The sequence below is a fragment of the Leptosomus discolor genome, chromosome 6 (genome assembly GCF_034619465.1).
Source record: "Leptosomus discolor isolate bLepDis1 chromosome 6, bLepDis1.hap2, whole genome shotgun sequence".
Lineage (NCBI taxonomy): Eukaryota > Metazoa > Chordata > Aves > Leptosomiformes > Leptosomidae > Leptosomus > Leptosomus discolor.
This window is the reverse complement of record NC_141396.1, coordinates 5674148-5695142: the sequence shown is the minus strand read 5'-3', so window position 1 is coordinate 5695142 and position 20995 is coordinate 5674148. Positions and strand designations below refer to the sequence as shown.

Sequence of the window (20995 nt, the reverse complement as noted above, 5' to 3'; positions counted from 1 at the left end):
AGCTTTAAATATTACTCGAAATTATTTTTGTTCAAAAGAGTAAACAGACTACAGACTACTAGATTTGCTTGTGGCAACTGTTTCAGAATAAAGAATTTCAAGAATCCCTTGGCCTCTGATATACAACCCCTTTTATTTAACTTCATCTAATTGAAGACATCTGTAGTGGTGCCACACAAAATTCAATTCAAGCTTCAAAACGTCAATAAAAAGTGTCTGTAAGAAACAATACTGGTATAAACCTGGCAGGGAAGTGTGCATCAACATCTACGTAGCCACACAAAATTAAGAATATAATGGCAGTCTGCTGCCTGAGTTGACGAGGTGATAAAAGCCCTTTTCCTATAAAGTCTAATGAGCTCTATTACTCTTCAGCTTTCAGGAATGTAAAGGCCAGTGGACTCAGTGGAGAAAAGCAACAAACTCTCCACACATGGATCCATTCAAACTGCGACATATCAAATTACCAGCGTAATTACTATAACCTGACAATTTCATTACAGTCACGCGGTACTTAACTCTTTAAGACTAACAAGACAGACAGTGAGAGAAATCCGTAGCAGTTTGCTTACTTGAAATGAAGCAGCAGCATTTCCCCCAAACTTTTAACTCAGATTGTAGTCAAATACAAGTTTAGCAAGTTATTTAGTAACACATTCTTTTCTTTCACAGAAATAAATCAAGAACAGAAAAGACACAGCACTTTCTGCTACTGTCTCTTAATGCAGCGACGTGAAATTCAGCGGCAGCTTATTATCCAGCTTGTTACCCAGCCAAGGAGTCCTCAGGCTCCTTTGAAAACACAGTGCTCACCAGTCGGTGGTGAGACAAATACTGTGACACCCATCTATACCACCTATACCATAACGGTTTGCTGTCTACAGAGTGGAGAGGAAGGAATACATTCATTTCAAAACTTCCATCTAGAACAAATACATACCTCCAGAGGAGAATCACAGAGGAATCGTGTGAACTGCATGGAGGTAGATTCATCAGAAATATGTGCCCAAGAAGACAGTCCAAATATGCAAAGTAAAAAAAGAAGAAAAATATTAGCAGCACTTTAGGATATATTAACGGTCAAATATACTCTTTCAAAACCATGGATCTGAAAGACACCATCGCATTTGAAGAGTTAAAATAAAATTTCCATAAACAAACCCCCATGTTCTACTTTGTTTAGAAGTACTAATACATATAATAATTAACTATCCAAAGTACTCCCTTTCTATGAAATATAAGGTTATTTTTTTTTACATGATTTAAGAGAATTATCGCCTTACAATACAGGTCTGTTTCTGGGGTCCTTTATTTTAAATTACATGTTACCCTTCTCTGCGACTGCAAGAGTGAGTTTTTCCTACCAGTCCATTGGTACCCATTCTTTTTGGTGAAAGCAAGGGGGTTAGGGCCCTCGTATCTCTTAACATAAACCGATTACATCTATTTACATGCAAAATCATAACCAAGCCCATCTGAAGTCTAAAGACAACTAAGAAGAAAAGGAGAAAGAAAAAAAAAAATCAACTTCCTGAAAGTGCAAATATTGTCAAACCTCAATTCTTGACTCAATACAAACTGATGTGCTGCAGGTAATCAACCACAAAGGCAAAGTTTTAATGACCTGGTGCTTGTTCAAGATTCTAAGAGTAATAAAATCTAATAGTTATTTATTTCCTGTCATTTACTTATTTGATGCAAGTACTTCTTTATTGATGGATTCCACACTAAACACGTTACAAAGCTCCGGTATGTATTTAACTCTAAAACACTCCTTTGTTAAAAAGCTACTACATGTTACATGGCTTAACTCCTCCTCTTGTAATAGCCGGATGATTTAATAAGTCAGCAGTTCCCAAACTGCAAAGTAATGGTAAAGAGGATCTTTTAATTAAAAGTTTGATAAAAAGAATATACCTGGACACCTACAAAAACCTGATTGTTGTCAAGATTTTGTTGTCAGAATTCAATGAATTTCTGAGATCAACTCAAGGAGATTATTCTATTTAAAGAGGAATACAAAAAATGGGTTGGTTACTTGTCAGTTATCCCATTTTTACCAGGAAAGAAGAAGAGAGGAAGGGAACAATAAAAAGTGACAATATTGTAAATTGCTGACTTAGGGTGGAGTTCCATATACAGCCTAAGCAATTAAAACTTTCTCTTTTCTTCAGAAGTTGCTATAAAGCAGATTTTAGAAATAAAACCACAGCCTCTGGTAGATACATATATCCATCTGCAAACATTAATTGGGCCATTCTCCTTGTAGCTCAAAGTAAACACAACCTCAACCTTCTCTAAGACTGCGTCTCTCAGAAACTGCCTCTCTTGGTGCTAAAAGAACCAAGACTTTGCAGAAGTCGTGTTTCAGACTTTTCCCCCTCAAACACTTAGCAGTAGCTGATCTACAGATGAACAGTAAACCTCCAGACACAGACTTCACAGAAGAACACTGAATTTCTAGAAGGTGCTGGTGAAGACAGGGGACCGTGCATTTCCTATAATTAACCATTTCAGATCTAGACACTACCACTCTAAATTACTCAAGAGTTTGGAAAAATGAATGACTGAAATATCTTCATTAAACGCTAGAATTTTAACTGATTTCATAGATAGGGAGAGAGAACAAGGGGAAAAATCCCCACATAATACTTAAAGAGAAAAAAAAAAGTAATTCAAAATTTGAATTATTAGTTATGTTCCCATAAAAAAGGAACAGTTACAAATTCCTACACTGCGAGTGCATCAGTCCTTACAGCCAGCGACTTTAGAAAGTGCAGGCTTCAGAAAAAATCAACCATGTGTTATTAATTTTCATGTCAGAAGACCCCCAATAGTTCTTAATCTGTAACTTTAGCTTTATAGTGCAAGTTAAATCCTATGGGTGAGAAAACTGAGCCAAAGACACTTTTCAAATAGTTTTATCCATTCTACAGGCTCTGCTATACAATCCCTTGGCTTTGGGGGTGAGGGGGGACTTCTAAGTGTACCTGACTATAACTGCTGCATGCTATGGAGCATATATCATTACAACTATCTATACTGCTGGCTAGAAAAAACATTCTTAACTGCACTTGAATTTGTATCACAGTCTTACAGGGGAAAAAAAAAACAAACCACAAAACAACATTGCAAGTCTTGTTACTTATTATTTCAACTTTTGATACTTGCTAAAGTTCTCAGGTTAGACAAATTTCTTAATCATGTCCCAGAAAAATTCAGAAGACTGTGGATCTTCTCTAGAAGTCAATTAAGAAACAGTTACCCAAAACCCCAACAGTTTTTTTGTTGTGGGTGTGTTGGATTTTTTTAAGGAGGAATTTAATTGACACACAGAGCTGGAGAATTTAAGAAATATTTTAGATCCTCTGACCTCTGTTGTCGTCTTCTCAACTCCTACTCTCCCCTCCCACCCCCAAATCCACAGCACCTTGATCATAACCTAGGAATATATCTAGTCTACATACTTATTTAAACTGAAGTAAACGTACAATTCAGTTTCTAAATTAACAAACTCATTTAATACTGCAAGATTATTACGAATACAATCCAAAAATGATTCAAGAAACCACAAAAGAAGTATAGTCAAAAGCCGATGTTGCATGAAAACAACTCAATTTCTCACACAAGCACCGTTAAAATTCCTTTCTGAAAGTCATGCTTTTCTAATTTTAATTTCAAACTGATTACATAAACTCTAGTCTTTTAAAAACTATATAATATACGTGAACACCAACATTTTTACTTCAGTGCATACTAATTACGATTGCCAGGAAGAACCAACAGAACAATGGGAAATAAGTTCAAACATAGTTAATAGTACTAAGAGAGGAACCCGTCACTGAGAATTAAATCAAAGGCGGGAAAAAGGCAGAAAAATAAAAGGTTTGGTTCAACTCAGAGCTACTTGCTCAACCAAAAGCATGTGCACAGCTTTAAAAAGCTGTAATAAAACTAGAGCGTTAACACCTGCTTCCTTTTACAGGTGGGGGAAGATATTCAGATGCTTTGGATGCTAAAACCGAGTGGGTTCAACCCGGTAGTTCAGTAACTTTCTGAAAGCGAGGGTTACTGGTGGCACACAATGACATCATAGCCTTCTCAGGAAAACACAGCCTTGAGCCATCATCACCAGTAACTGTAAAACCATCTGAGACCTTCGGTGCGAAGACATCACAGAAAGGCATTCGTTTAGAATCTTCCTTTTGACCGTGTAAGAGTTTGCTCAGATTCACAATTCACTGTCGCAAAAAACCTGAGTATTTGCCCTTTTCCTTTGAGTAAAGGAGAGGTGAGGCATGGATATGGGATTTAGGTCTCTTTTCTTTTTCTTTTAATCTAATCTCTGAACAGGATTAAATAAACCAAGGGTGCTGTTTATTTTTGGGTATGTTCTTCATAAAGGCGCCAGGCTCATAATAAACCCCAATGAGTTTCCATACAGTAGACAAGTCATGCAACCTGCAGTTCCAATGTATAACCTCCATGTGCATCAAGCGAGTTTATTCTCTCTTCCCTCCCCAGTTTCCAAGGCCAACAGAATGAATGCTTCCCCACTTTGGGAAATCGAAGTGGCCAAACAAAACTGAGCGTACTCACTACCAGAAATGAGCCGCAAAAGGATGGCATTCCTTCCTGACGGCTCCTGGCATCTTCCTTACACATTCATTTTATAAAGAGATTTCCTTCTCAAGCAGGACAACCTTCATGTATTTCAGATATGCAGGGAAACAAAGAGTTAAAATTGGGTTTTTCTTCTCTAGAAGCTCCTTTCCAGGTCAAACTCTTTCCCTGTTTGACCCAGCTCCTCTTGGCTTCACGCAAACCCTTCATGAGTGTGCAGGAGCCACGTCCCCTTCTTGAGCTCTATTACTTTCAAGACATTGACAGTTCTTACAGGTTCAAGGTAGGTTTTTGGTCTCAAATATTAACTCTTCCTTGTTCATCAACAAAAACCGTTTCTAAGGGAGTTTACTTTGTAAAGAACTTAGTCCATAGCCATAAGCACACTTTGTCATAGGAAATGTGTCAGGATTTATTTTGTGCATTGCGCTGCCATGTTTTAATTGAAATAATCTCTAGCCAAAACAGACGAGAATTGGTATTAACCATAAAGTTGTGGCATGAAAAAAGTAAAAAACAAACAGTAAAAAAAAGTGTCAAACTTTCAGTAATCCTAGAAGGAGCTGTCAAATGACCCCACTAAAAAAAAAAAAAAACCCACAAAAAAACCCCCACTCAACTATCTAGGAAAACAGACTGAAATTAAGCTGGGAAATGAACAAAATTCCGTAACTTACTGTAAAAAACGGGAAAATGGGATAAAAAGTAGCATGTTTACAAGGAAAGATAGTGCCAAGCTATCCTTGCTATTCCTGAAGCAGGCAATACACTAGAGCTAAGTTAGCAGAGGAATCAAAGACTTATTCCGGGGCTGGCTCTGTTTAGCCTTTTCAACAGTGACTTAGAACAATAAAGGAATGCTAACAGAATAGTTTCAGAGATATCCACAGACCCGAAGTTGAAGAAAGAGCCTTCAAAACATAGTACATAAGGAAAGAGGGATTTAAACTTTAAATGCATGTCTTAAATGTAGTTTTCAGGACAAGAATCAGGCCAATAAAACAGAAGTAATTGCTGATGGAACAGAACGTACGTTTCAGAACTACAATTTCAATTTCCTTATGGAGCAACAAAAGTCACTGTGGCTTTGTCTGCTCAGAATTAACTCAAAAGAATGGAATTTTGTCAGTCTTACAGCAGAGGGGTTTTTTATTTTATTTTATATGGATTTACACAGAAAACAGTGTTAAAATCAGGAAAAACAATGTTAACTGCAAAAAAGAATCTGAACTGAAAAAGATATGACTATGGACAAGTTACTTAATTGTCTGGATGCCTGAATTCTTTGGCTCTTGAAGGCTTTTCAAGAACAAAACCCATGAATCCATGGCATTACAATCACAAGGGCCACACAAGTAAGCAGAAGGAATCAGGCTGATACAGAAGTACTAGTTGTAAGTCTTGTAAACTGGGAATATCAGGGATCTGAAACTGAAGCTCATTGCAGTGAGAAGTTCTGCCGTGGCAGCAACTGACCACAAAAGAGCCGATCAACAGATTTAGCGCTGCCGTTAACTGAAATGATACAATGACTGATTCAAGAGAGTTACAAGAGCCTACAGCTGCCAGGGCAGGCTACAGGTTAAAATAACCACAAAGGCTATTGATTTTTTAAGCATTCTCTCAGTAGAAAATTAAAAAAAAAAAAAAAAAAAAAAAAAGAAAAGAAAGAGGAAACTAAGTTAGAAGGACCCAAAAGTTTGCAACTGGCTGCTGATATCAGCTTTCGAATTGATCAGAACCTGCTCCTTGGCATTTCCCAGAATACTCACTCAGATTTCTATATTAGTTCGAGTGGATTTTTGGGAGGCAATTAAAAAAACCTGGGAAAGAAAAAAAAAACCCCACACTATAGCTATTTCAGTAATTTTTTGCACCTTTTCAAACAGTCTATCTTTTGTGTGTTGTGAAATTCTTTTCTTCCAAGACAAATATTTAGTTAAGCACGAAGCAGAGTGTCCAGCTAGCTTTGCAGGGGGAATGGAGGCCCATACTATTTTTCTACAAGTTTGTCATTATAAAACACTCATGAAAAGTTAAATACGCTTCAGAAGGTCTAAACAGCAATAAACTGTTCACTCTTGCTCTTTCTGGAAACTACTGTAGAATTTTTATGATCTTTTATGGAAATATTTTCTAACTTGTGTGGCTGCCACATAGCTTGTTTCAGTTACACTTCAGCCGTGTTCCTTAACGACAAAGACTACTGTAAAAGGACTTAAAGCCTAAAAATCACATTAATGGACTAGGTGTATGGTATCAGTGTTTTAGACCATCCAGATCAATCATTAAGTTCACTACAGAAGAAGCAGGAAGAAAAAAAATGTTTAATTTCAAATTTTTACATGACAATATATGTAAAACTCAGTTTGAAATGACAGGCAGTGATGTTTTCAGCACAACAGTTGATTACAGCTAAAGAACTAAACTAGCTGAGAGCTTTTAGATACTTATGTGTGTGTCTATAAAATACGCTGACAGCTTCTATAACTGACTTCAAGAAGCATTTCATAAAAAGACAACATTGGGTCAGAAATGCAATGCCTCTGGCAAGGTGGTAGTTCGTTAAGAACAACCGCTAGAGATATCCCCTATTCTATCCAAATTAGCCATTGACTACATCGCTGGGATCAAAAAAATTCCTTCTTGGGATGAAAGGGCCAAGAAGAAAGGTTTTCACTGCATTCATTTAATTTAAAATCTTTCCCTGCAGAGCTACACAGCCCCACATCTGTATCTATCATTTAAATACCAAGAAATACATTCTGATACTTCATATAAAACACAAAAGATAAGTAGGTGGCAAAAAGTTCTGAAACATTTACATATACATTTCCACATACTTTGTTAATCATCCTGAAGCTGGGGTAGAGCTGGATCATAGCATCTTCCAGATGATCCGTATTCTGCAAAGCCCTCCCTGCATTTCTTACCCAGAAACACGGGCATTTTTGCTGTTGAGCAAGAGTTAAAACGTTGGCAGGTATGGATTGATCTCGGCGAAGCAGAAGACAAGCCAGATCTATTACCCAGCTTCCTTAAATCCAATGTTCTCATCTGAAGAGCCAGCCTATGCCCCTAATCTAGTTACTATCTTGTTTCTTCCTATTCTGTTTCTACCTTGTTTTCAGATTTTTGTGCTGTAATTCTACAAAGCTAAAGCATAAAAGACTACCTGGTCACTCTCATAGTCTCGTCTGGTTTCTGAGGCAAAACCAGAATAACAGACAGCAGTATATCTGCAGAGAAAGCTGCCTCCACTAGCACTGTCTAGCACCAGCACTTGATTCAATTATCAAAGTATTTCTGCGACTTGGGATTAACCAAGACACTTTAGAAGTTCACTCTTCTGTCTTACTCTCAGATCATCCTTCCATACATTAATCTAGACATTTTCTCCCAGAAATATAACCAAATGCTATTAAAAGTTACTAAAAAAACCCCAAACCCATACTTATCTATTTCTCTGCGCACGAATTACTACAACAAAGCTGTATTATGATTTATTGGATTTCTTATAACAAGTGAAGAAAAAAATATGGACAAATCTCCATTCGCACAATTTCGCTGCATAATTATGGTACTCTTGATCTGCTGATCAGCTCTGTAATTTGTGCTCCAACTGATCTTTCACTGATCATACAGGGACACAATGCCTGTTCAATGAAAGGATGCTCAACCAGTACCTCCTCTCTGTTCATCATAGAAATCTCCTTTTTTCAGTCTTTCTAAGGTTTTGTGATTTCAATTTTTGTCGTTACAGCTTGACTTGTTTCACAAAGGAAATACAAACACCCAAGCAGCAAAAAAAACCCCAAACAGCTAACTTGTAGGCAATGTTGAATAAATCCTTGGGACTGATTACATTAGTGGCATTTTGCATGTTATAGACACAGATCCTCATATTAAACATGATTACAGTCTTCCACTACTTTGGGGAGCTGGGGTGGGAAGCTAGTGAATAATACCTCTATTATATTGGGAACAGTACATGGCAACTACTATCTTGGACCTGAGATAAAGGTCCATATACAGTACTCCCATAAGCAGCCAGAAGAAATGCATAGAATGTGACAAACACTAAACCAGATTCTTCCCTCGCACATTTTCACAGCTTCCAAAAATGAGCAGTTCAGGGACTTGGCTAATTCAAGAGTAGCCTTGGATAAACTCCTCCACTAGGCAGCGATACACCGATTTTCGTACCTCGTTCAGACGCGATTTATACTTTACCACTTAATAATCTGTTGAGGTTCCCCCTAATTCTTCTGATTTTTTCCAACAGCTCTTTTGAAGAAAAGAGCACGTATATTACTAAAACAGCAGATGACCTCGCATTTACATAGCACCTTAATAACATTTTGTGTTCCCACAGAGAAAAACTGAAAAATCGGTTCTTCCACAGCGCTATTTAAGAGCAAGTATTATGAAGCAACCTTTAATTAGAAAATCATTTGCTATGTTTTTCCTCGGGACACAACTCAATAAAAACATGCTGACGTAAATACTCTTAGGTGCCAACAACTTTGCGTAACACCAGTACTTGACTGCACTCCGAAGCACGGAGACAAGCCGGTCAGTTTTGAAGCTGAAATCCTGTAGCAACTGACCAAAGGGTTTTGAGAGGGTTGAGAAGATTTCCAAGGGAAGTTCAATTCACCCCAGATGAACTAAGAGAAAAGCAGATAATCAATAGTTTAAAAGCCTATGCAGAAATTAGTTGTAGCTTTTATGTCAAGATCAAAACAGATGTGAAAAGTTTTCACTTTCAAGCTAAACTGGTTTTAATTCCAGGAGCAAGGAGATACTCAAACCTGTTCCTAGAATATTAATTTATCTGGCAGATAGAAAAAATATACTTCTCCCTCACCAAATCCTCTACTCGGCAATGACAGCACCGCTGAAGATTGTGACGATGCTTCAATAGAGAAGGCAAGTTCCACCACCGACCTGGAAAAAGTTCATTCCACTATGAAATTTCTACCTTGCTTTTCATTAGAACAAACAGAAGTCATTGCCTCAGCCAGGAATCAGTACTGCATCACATGGCAGGACTCCCCCCAGCAAAATCTGAAATTAAATTCTTTTTAATGAACACACACTATCATTAGCGTCTAGCTACTGCAGCCTCCCTCAGAGATACAGGAGAAAGAGAGGAGAAAGTAAAGAGGAAAAAGCAAAATTCAAAAGACTCACTGTCCTGAAGGGCGCTGAAACATCGGCTATCACAAGTGTCCAAGTGGCACCAAGCAGAGTGCCCAGAAGTTCAAAGAAATCTTTGGTACCAAGTATTCAACGGATTCTCAGTCCTGGAAATTATCCATTCCCCTTTCTCACATAAAATCTTGATGAAAAGACGTACAGACATTGCATAGGTGCAAAAAGAGGGCCGCCTTTCATGCTCATTGAGCACTACTCTGCTTCGTGGTTCATATACCTTTGGTTAATACTGTGAACTGTTTTATAACTTTACACATTAGTGTCATTTTCAAATAACCACCAAAACTCTAAATCTATTCCTAAAACTGCCTTTTAATGTAATAAGGTTAATATTAAACTAGCCTAGCAGCCAATATAGGCAGACAGTATATTGTAATGCCAACCATCTAACAATATATTCCAAAAAGTAGTTGTTAATACGTCCCATAACGATTTTTGTTGGATTCCAAATTTAAATATAAGCAAGTTTCTGAATATGAAGCATTCCGCCAAATATAAAATTAAATACTTTTCCTAAACCAGAAACTTTCCAAACACAAAAGTGTGCAGCCCTGTCCTTGAAAAGGAGGTTCATCTACCATACACATACTACTTTACACAGATTAAAAGCTAAATTTAATTTTTAGATGCAAAAAAAACCCCCAAAAACGTGGATGTTTGCCAGTTTAAAGCCCAAAGCAGACTTGTTACTAGCCTGATAAAAAGCCCTGTGTACAGAAGAGAATTTCATTCTAGCATTACTTAAAAAACTGCTTGGCTCCATAATGTCTGTATGATATATTAAAGAGTCTGAAAGAGAGGAAGAAGAAAAAGTCTGAGGTCTTTCAAATAGCATTTTTCCACCCTTCCTTTCAATAACTTGGATCAGTTTTACCCTACTTGGTATCTTCTGTTCTTAAAAGCGACTCAAATAGTTCTCCTCCCACACAGATTCAGCGTTAAAGAAAAAAAAAAAAAAACAAACCCAAACTTACTAAACTACATCAAAATACATTTTGTGTAAAGTACTCTTCAGTTTACTTCCTGAAGGGATCAAATACAAAATGCTTGCGATTGAACTGCCAGAGCTTTAGTGCCTCACAACTGCGAGTAGGGAGACCTTCTCAGCAAGATAGTCACGTGAACACACAACGTGATTTACTAGTGCTAAAGAAAGACCTAAATTAAAACCCATCAGCATCAGACACAAGTTTTACATTTACTAGAAGCCTCACAGAAGGGCTTATGTCTCCCCGGGAATATTATACTAAGCCTGCACAAACATGACGCCAGAGAGAGAAGATAAAGTAGGGAAATACCTATGGCAAGGAAAAAGAGGCTACAAATCCACTAGCAATAAACAGAAATCCATCTCCTTCCTATTCAACAGCAACTCTCACGACAGACACTACACCTCAAGGTGGTCGACACCTGAACTACCTTTAACACATCTTTATAACCCTCTTCCCCTAGACTAAAAAAGTTCCAGGGGCGATTAAACCCAACCACACACTCCAACCCAGAGATGAGAGGAACTGAGAGGTAACTGCTATTCAGAACTGAACCACAAGCAGCCATCGTGATTTTGCCCTTGATTCTTCATGACTGTATTTAAAAAAAACTAAATCCATAATTCTAAACAAAGAATAAATAAGAATATGAAGTTGTTGGAACCCTCTCTGCAGCAACAAGACTTTCAGAGCAGAAGCATGGTGGCATATATGCTATATCTAAGCATTAGGGTTGAAGTACCTTCACCACAGCAGACAAACCAAGTCCCTAATCACACCAGGTAATGCCTGGTACAAATCTAGTAAATAGCTCAATCTTCCTTGGCATGTTCCCAATTTTTACATTATTATAATTAACCCAATTTACGTCAGTAATTATAAAAATGGCAGAGACTACTACTTATTGTTATGAGTCCTATTATTTCACAAAACAAAGTGAAATAAATTTTATGGCTTTCCACAGTAGCATCACAGAGATCTCACAAAAACGCTCTCCTTGCACTCTTTTGAACTGAAGCCAAAAAATTATTACGTGGTTTCATTATTCTACCTGGAAAGCAGCCAGAGCTTGCTAGGTATCACTTCTGCAAGCACTGCTCTCAAGAGCAGCAAAGTCTGCCTGGATAGCTGATCAATACCGAAGTCGTACATTCGCAGCAGACAGAAATGACAGACCTGAGGCACAGCTTTATTAATTCTGCTAATGAAAGTGTTGTGCCACCTGCCAGAGAAATGGAGAATTGCTGCTTGTTTAGAACACCACAAGTACTTTTTTTTTTTCCCTTTAAATGTATTAGATTAGGATCAGGATCCTGTAAACACCATGTTAAAAGCAGGCTTTATTCATATGCTCTGTACTCTCACTGAATCTCAGACAACCAGCCAGTGGGAATAGTTTTGCACACTTTCTAGGGCAAAGGTGAGTTCTAGTTGAGCCATATGCTTTGCAACGAAATGTGAATAAACCCAAGATTTTTTTTTAAACCTTCACCTGTTAAATTAAGCAAGATCACAAAAAATAAAGAAGAAATGCGGAAAAGGTACCAAACAGCTTTAAAGCAGAAGATGCTTTTGCCACTAAAAAAAGCACTTCCATATCATCATCCCATTTCCAGTGGAAATCTCAGTCCCAGACCTCTTTACAGATCATGAACAAACAGCAGCTCTACTTAACTCATTGTTTTTTTAATTATGAAGGTGCATAACCCCTCCCTCTTCAGCTCAGGTTCCCCTGGGCTGAAGCCTGCAACAGAAGCTTGCTAAAAACCACAATGCTTTCCCTCCCAAATGGAAAGTCCAATATTTTAATATTTAGAATCACTCTAAGAGACACCATTTCCCATAATTTAACATTAAAAAAAAAAAAGTTCTCATAAAGGTGCATGCAGTGAACTGTACCTCATTTTCGCCACAGTCAGAAGGTGTATCCTTGTGTATAGCCATCTGATACTTGGCAAATAAAGTGGCTGACTGGTTGAAGGATGATTTGAACTGGGGGTCCTCAAAGGAGACAGGTACTAACCTCACCTTCAGAGCAAGGAAAATACAAGCATACTATTTTGAGTGCATATAACCAGGTAATATGCTTCTGAAGGTAAGGCTAGTGAAAGATCTCCTCCTATCCACTTCAAAGCCTCTGAAGTCAGTTTTCTACTTTAAACTTCGTAACAAGAAAAATCCTCCTGCAGGGGAAAGCCTGACAACCAACACTGAGCTCAAACTGACTGTTGATCCTTCCATTAAAAAATAAAAACTTGTGTGCAACACTCCAACGCTCCAAAGCACCAGTTTAAACAACCTAGTTTTTGACAGAGTTATTTAACAGATCAACCACAAATTTTGTTTTCATTGGACTGCATTATTTTTGATGGCACATCACTCATTGCCCCGGTTTAGCAATTGCATGTTCTTCCTACATCTACTTTTTCCTCCAAACTCCTAATTTTTTTATTCATAGTGTGAGAGAGGGAATATGTCTGACAGTTAACTATTACACACCACCTGGTCATAACAAGAAGCAGTGACAATGTGTAATTTAGATGGAGTGCACAGATTAGGTCTTGAAGGGCTTAAATGGAAACTGAAAAGGTTTATACAACTTCTGTGAACCTTAAACCAACAATTTGTATGGGTGATAAATTTCATGTTGGCCCTGATCATGCTAGTTCCTCCTTACAGAAGCATTCAAGCCAAAGCCAATGAGACCAGTTATCAGGGTAAGCGTCCAGATGGTTTGAGTTCTTAGGAGATTTGTATTCATAAGGCCTACAACATCTATCTCCAAAAGCCTCATCCTCTCCATCTCTTACCCAACAGCATACCGGTGTAACTTCCCTAACTTTCCTGTCTGCAACGAAGACCAAATATTTGTGGCACTCACAGAGCTGCCAAAAGAGTTTGCACTTTCAGGACGTTGATTTTATTTGAAACAGTATTTTACGTGCTCCTGAATATACAATGGATATAAAATCCACCTTTGTTTCTCCTACAACCAAGACACATGAAATCGAGGGGAAGCTGAGCTTTGCATGCAATTCATTTGGCCTTCTGACCTGATTTATTGTTGGTTTATCAGGTGGGTCCTTGTGAATAACCATCTGGTAACGTTTATAGACCTGGTAAGACTCCTGAAATGTGGCTTTGAACTGTGAACTTGGTGGAGATGATCTCACCACCCTCACCTTCAGAAGAAGTTAAACACATTTATTACTACAGTATCATGCAATAACCGTATATTTACACATACACAAACACCACAACAGAAAGAAATGTTGACTTCCTGCACAAGGGCCCTAACAATGTAATTAATATTAGATAATTCTTCAGCTCGGTTTAGGTTATTGAAGGCTTTTACATTTATACTGAATAACATACAAGGTCGCCAAACTACAAATTAAGATTACTAAAATGCCTACAAGAGAACCACACAAACAGTTTTTAGGAAATAATACCAAAATATGATATGCAGATCAACATTTTAAAGAGATTTTCTGTGCTTTTAAAAACCTTCTCTTGTGGTTTCACACTATGCTGAAAAATACCTGAAGGACCCGTGCATTTGGAAGCCTCTTATCTGTGTTCTTCATCCAAAAACTACGTTTTTATTGCAACAATCCCAAGGGGATTTCTAGATATTTTTCAAATTGAAAGAGGAAGAGGAAACAATGTTTCCATATTCAATTAGGGGTTAATTAAATAGGAAGTTAGCCGTCTTCCCCACCAATATCCTTACACATACACAAAAGTAATTTTTTAAAAAAATAAATCTATAAATTAAAAATTGTTCTTAGTAAAAATTATTGCTTCCTAACCAGAAGAATGATGTCACATAAGCAACAGTGCATTTCTTTTCAAGCACATTTAACGACAGGTTCATTTCAAAAAAAACCCATGTAATTTTCAGCATGGTTTTATTCTCATCAAAAAAAAAAACCCAGACTTGACAGCCATAGTAAAGAGCAAAAAGAAAATATGGGAAAACACTGCTGGAACTATCCTCCTTTTAATTCTCCCTGCATCTTCCAAATGAAGATGTTCAGACAAAGCCATCACGCTCCTGTTATATAGCTCATCAGAAAATCTGGAGCAGTTAGTGAGTGGGATCGATTTCATGGCTTCTTGTCAGTTGTTCAGGGGGAATCTTTTAAATCATCATTAATAGCTCTTTGAATAATTACCAAAAGAATATTAAAATTTTAATTTCCAATACCATCATCATTGATAATCAGCAACTACAGGCAAACACTTTCAAATAGTTTTCCAGCTTCCAGAAAAATTAAAAAGAAAAAAAAATGGGTTTATGGTTAACAAATGTTAGAAAGTCCAAAAGCCTTCCAGCTGACTGTCTCTATATTACTAATAGATTTAATGGCAACTAGTATATTAAGCAGTATTTTCTACCACCAGTTTTACAGCTTCCAAAGACATCAACACACACCAAGGACGTTTATAAAGAGCAGCTATCTCCTCATCTGTTTAATTTTATCAACAGTTACTGCTTTCTTGTCAAGACTCATTAGCATAGATAGTTTAAGTATTTATAACTGCAGAACTAAATACTGAATCTCTCTCATCGTTCAACACAATTAATGCAAAGTCTTTCATTTTCAAGTCACACTGTCTGAAATCAATTTGCAAGTTATTTTGGGAACTGTACCGGTCTCTGCTACGGCTGAGCGCCAGTGCAAGAGTACCCTCTTGTGGTTACACGGAGCTCAGCCGCACCAGACAGATGCCGTGCAGTACCACATGTTTTTCAAGACTTAAACTATAACCATTCCATAAAGTCACAGCGACTAAACACCTAAACATTTCAAAAACTCCTTTTTGCCTCCAACAACAGTGCACAAGACGTTACCTCTAATTTGTGTTGCGCATCATCAGGTAAAGAGACAAAAACGAAGTCTTCAATGGTTTTCGGTTGGTTTGTTTTAGACTTAGAGTTTTGCAAGAGTAAAACTTGATCCGCTTGAAGCTGAGAGCCTTCAAGTGCGCACATCTGGTTCTGAAGGAGTTTCTGCAGCTTTCTTTCTTTCCGTATGTCCTTTGCTTTTCGACACGGTGGCTTGCTCAGATCAGCCCCTTTCCCTACAAGGGCACAAGCAGAGAACTGAACACCGCATTTTGCAACACGCAAGCGGTTCTTACATGATCACCGAAAAGCAGCAGATAAAAATCACCATTAATTGCAGACTGTGGTCTGAACACGACATGGTCATTCACATCACATTGGCACGGCACCATGCCCCGTGCCAAGCTAAGCTGCGACGATTCTTCCTCTACAGCTGTTTAAAGCAGCACTTCAATATGGAAACACCTTGACCACGATTCCACCCCAGAGCCAAGGATATATTTAAAAACTAAAATGAAAAGACCTCTCTTGCTAAGTCTGTCCTTACATTATCTTGCCACATCCCCCTCTCAGAAAAGCTCCTGTTTAATGTGTGGCACGTACTACATCCAAACAGCTACAGGATCAGCTTGAAATACTGAAAGGAAAAAAATACAGCCACAAAACATCGCAGCCAAATTCACACGGAATTGTTCTACCACATTAAAAACGCAGGTGGCTACACCGCAGACTCCTGTAGAAGACCCCCCCACACAGAAGGATTTAGTCTTTGTCACCTGGAATCCTTCTGCAGGATATAGAAATGCTGCCAATTCCAGTGCCGTTAGTGCCAACGCTGCTAACACCACATAAAAGAAAGGGCCACGCAAGCCTCAATCTTTGCTTAAAATCATATTCACATTGTCTGGTTTTAGTAATTTCTTTCATCGATTTACTTCTTTATAAACAAAACAGTTCATTGTCCTATAGGAATAATGGGCTGTTTCTGCACAGTTTCAGATAAAAATTGCTTTCACTTTCATCGATTTACTTCTACCTTTAACAGATCAACTATTTATAACATTCTATTTATGAAATGTTATTTACTTAAAAGAGGAGTCAAACCTAGAGAACAAACGGATCAGCACGAAAAACATACGTGGCACTACAAGAACTCAGTTTTAAAGCAACACAAATCCAGAGACAGGCACAAATACAAATTCAAGTAGTCCAAATTCCAGAACTGAGAGGCCAGATTAATTTTATACTTGGGACACTAAGGTAAGATAAAAAGTCAAGCTATGAGAATGCCAGTACTAGAAAAATTTACACAGAATTTTCTTCAATTAAAAAAAAAAATAAAGAAAGAAAGAAGGCTAGTCCCTACGCTACCCATTAAACACACTGAAAGGATGGTTACCAAACAAATAACCTACTTACAAGTAGCAATTTCCCTAGACAATATGATTTTATTAGATAGTGATTGTAAATCCATGAATTCAACTTTGTAAAAACTACAAAGCCAAGAAACACTTCCCTAACATTCTTAGTTCCACCTAAAATTTGTACGTCGCTGTTGGCTATTCCACGTAGTGCACCCAAGTAAGTGAGCACCACAGCCCACTCCAGAAGCTGTGCTGGAAACAGTGGCGGAAGAAATAACCAGTTTGCAAGGAATACCTGTCTCAGCTTAGCAGCTGCTGTTGCAAGCTCTATACAGAGGGAAAGTTCCATTCGAAATTGCATCAGCAGCCAGCTAATGTAATTCAAAGTAACTCTAATTCTGCATTATTTTTTTTATTACTTTTTAGGGCAGTGGTAAATGAGTTGGAGGCCAAAAGAGAGCAGTAACATTAAAAATTTTGAAAAGCGAGGAAGAGTGGAAAAAACTACTCCCACATAAGGAAATACAGTCACATATCTTGCACAGAACCAAAACTGTAACAAACATTATGACAAACTGCTGAAAAAGTCTTTTATGCCATTAGCTTCCTCCTGAAATCCATGTATTTGCAAAAGACACACTGGCAACTTTTGCAAGACTTACCTGTTCAAATGGGAAAGTACCCTGAAGGGTGAGGAAGCATTAAAGACACGTTCCCAACTCAGTTAAAATTTACAAGAAGTAACGAAGAAACCAAACCCAGACTTAACTATGGCTTATTCCACTTTACTCTCTTGAAGGCCTGGAAATTACATGGAAATTGTTTTTTTCCAGAACTCCTACGAAAATGTAGTTAGAGCTTTCTTTCCTCTTCCTTCTTCTTACTTCTTAGCCAAAACTGACATCTATCTTGTCCTCTACCTGCTTCAAAACTTCCCACGGACAACGAGAACAGCGATACCCTCCTGGAAACGGTGAGAACACTGATAGTTTAAAAGCTCACTGATGTGTTTAGAGTCACTTCACCTGCAAAGAACTGCAGCCCTCAGAGTTGATGCCTGCATCTTTCTTTACCAATGGACACATCATAGAAATCAGCAAAATACTTTATATTGGGATAAACTTTTAAGCATCAGTAAGGCTGTAAACTATTCTTTTTAATGTGCGTATCATAGAGAATTTACAGCGTTTGTAGGTGCACTCCTGAGGCAAGTTAGCAGTGAGCTCTTCGTGGCTCACCCAGAAGAGTCCCAGTCTCACCTCGGGGACTTCGGAAAGGAGCTAATACCACTTCGGCACTCTTCACTCCTAGTACAACTGTCCTGGTAGATTTTATGACTGAGTGTTCTTAGGTCTCAGCTACGGTTTTTGAGTGTTTGTTTCATCCATACAGCTAAAACTATTTAGCAGAAAAGGACAAGTATCATGAGGAAATCACAGATACCGTGTGACCTGTCCATGGGCAAACAAGTCAGAGGAAGAGTTTATTTAAACTACCCGTGATACATGTGAAGAATGAGTACTTCATCTGCATCGGGATCTGTTTCGTGTCTCATATCTTCTATAAGCTGTAAGTTAGCAAGAAAAACTTCTTAAAACAATGAATGTGCATGCAGACATAAGCAAACCTTTTCTATCTGAAACTGTGCAGAAACAGCCCATTATTCCTATAGGACAATGAACTGTTTTGTTTATAAAGGAATAAAAATGCAATTAAACAACCTTATTACAGAGTAAGTCTACATTTTCCAGGATGAAAACTAAACATCTTTCTATCTGGAAAATTTTAAACTGAATTTGACCTGTAACACCACCTACCCTTAAAAAAAAAAATTAAGGACAAATTAAATAAGCTTTCTGATGCATTTATGATTCACTTTTACATTTCATTTAAAGCTTCCAGAAAGAAAGAAGCACACTAATGCATGTTTCTCCTCTATAAAAGTAAAACCCCCTTTTCTGAAACAGTACAAGCAATGTTTCAGGGTTTCTTTATCTGCATTTCCAGTGTTTCAAGTTTTATCCAATGTTTTCTTAACACAACTGAGCATACCTCACCTTTTTCAAAACCACGGCAGCTTTACACTCATAATTTACCCAAGACTGCCATCTGCTGTCGATATCCACGTAGTTTGTTTCCAAAATGAAGTTTACATAACCCAAAGTTTGTCATCAATTCTTTTAAAAACAAGAAGGTTTTGAAAATGTGCAGAACAAATTAAAGTTGTATGAACTATATAAAGGCCCTAAAAGTTCTGACTGCATTTTATAAAGTCAAAATACGGTCTTAAAAATTCTGGAATAGTTTTCCAGCAACGTGTAACAGTACTGCTTCTATGCAGCACTACTGGTTTTCTGATCAAGCATCTCTGAAAACTTTCCTTTTTGTTTTGATGCAAAATTGCTTGTTAAGCTGGTGAAAACCTGATCCAATTGGAATGAGTGTTCATTAAGGAAAAAACGTTACTTTACTTTAAATCAGCCACCCTATAGTATGACGTCCCAACACATGCAGAAACTTTAAAGCATCCACAAGGATTTTAACTAACATTATTCGCCACGTATTGGCTAACTGCAATTCAGAAAATATCCTTTATTTTTCTGAACAGGCCATTGGAGAGGCTGGAAACGTGATCTGTGAGACAAGGCTGCCTCATCTGGGCCACAAAGAGCCCGTCAGCAATTCTGCCGCCTTTTCCAGTGCAGGCTGTTGGTCAAATTAATTATTCTGGCAATAACCCATCCAACCCCTTACCATCTTCCTTCCAGAAACAGCCCGTGTCCCACCAGAACGCAGCCAGGACACAAGTGAAGCCGCAGGAGAGGCAACCTGCAGCACCCTGTGGGCATGTCCTGGTAGCAGCAGTTTCCCTGGGGACCCTCAAGGACACCTCTGCACGTGCCACAGGGATGATCACACCACGCAGAGGATCACCCACCAGCTGCGGTCTTCCTGGTCACAACAAGCTACGTGAAAAGCTTCACACTGCTGCAAGGGGTACCACATAGCAGCCATCACGTGAAAAAGATCACAGTCAGGTGACTGACACTGAGATTCTCCTTTTTTAGGGTAAAGATTTCATGTTTGAATTCAGCCCTAAGGCAGCATTTCAGAAATCTTTATAATTACAATACAAAAGCTTGACTGAGGGGAAACTTCCATATTGAAACAAGTGACCATAGTATTAGAATTTGTATTATACTAAAAATTATTAATATTATTGTATTTCAAATGCCACCAATATTCCATGTACTTTCACACAAACCTGTAGAAGTGAATAAGCATTTAACTTCAGTTTTTGGCAGATGAGAGCTGTAGAATTGTATAAACGCATCAGAAATAAAATGAGGGAGATTACCCTACTCCTTGTACATACTTGCTGCACTTCCTTACAGAAACGTGATATTAAGTTCACAGCAAGACAAGAAGGAGAAATCACTACATAATTTCGCATCCTCTAGTGACACTGCTTTTCTAAAGTCAGCCAAAATCTAAACCAAGGAAAGCTCCCTAACAGATGAAAAAGCTCAACTAGAAAATGTCATCCTTTACAGAGGACGGGAAGAATCTGTACTTTTGGTTTTTTAAATCAGCAGAAATTCACACAATCTTCTTTAAGCCTACAAAATAACAACACAACAATACACTGAACATATTTCCAAGGCCAGTTAGATCCATGGCAAACAGTCTATGAAAGCGTAAGAAATACAGTCTTAAACAAGTTATTCACAGGGGTGCATTCACAGGGTGTAAACACCTCCATTTGTCTTGCAACAAGATGACCTGCACAAACGAAGAAATGTAAAAACAATACCCAGGGTGTTTTTCTTGGGTCTTAAACCGGTTTCCCACTGCTGCACAAGAGACAAGGTTGAGCCTTAACCTAACTCAGTAACCAGGCTCCCGCAGCTCCAGCCAGAGCTGTATCCAGCTCTCCGTCTTGCACA

At 38.0% G+C, this 20995-nt stretch overlaps 1 protein-coding gene across 3 annotated transcripts in view; it reads right to left on the bottom strand.

The window, feature by feature from the left end:
* ATE1 (arginyltransferase 1) overlaps positions 1-20995 on the bottom strand; it is an 82322-nt gene that overhangs the window by 57264 nt on the left and 4063 nt on the right. The window contains exons 6-9 of one of the 3 annotated variants that reach the window (XM_086467247.1): positions 15691-15920; positions 13886-14014; positions 12732-12860; positions 941-973 (exon numbers count right to left, since the gene is read on the bottom strand). In XM_086467247.1, the coding sequence (XP_086323373.1) occupies positions 941-973; positions 12732-12860; positions 13886-14014; positions 15691-15920 (521 nt within the window). The remainder of the gene's footprint in view (positions 1-940; positions 974-12731; positions 12861-13885; positions 14015-15690; positions 15921-20995) is intronic. The other 2 variants (XM_086467245.1, XM_086467246.1) reach the window with 2 other exon arrangements.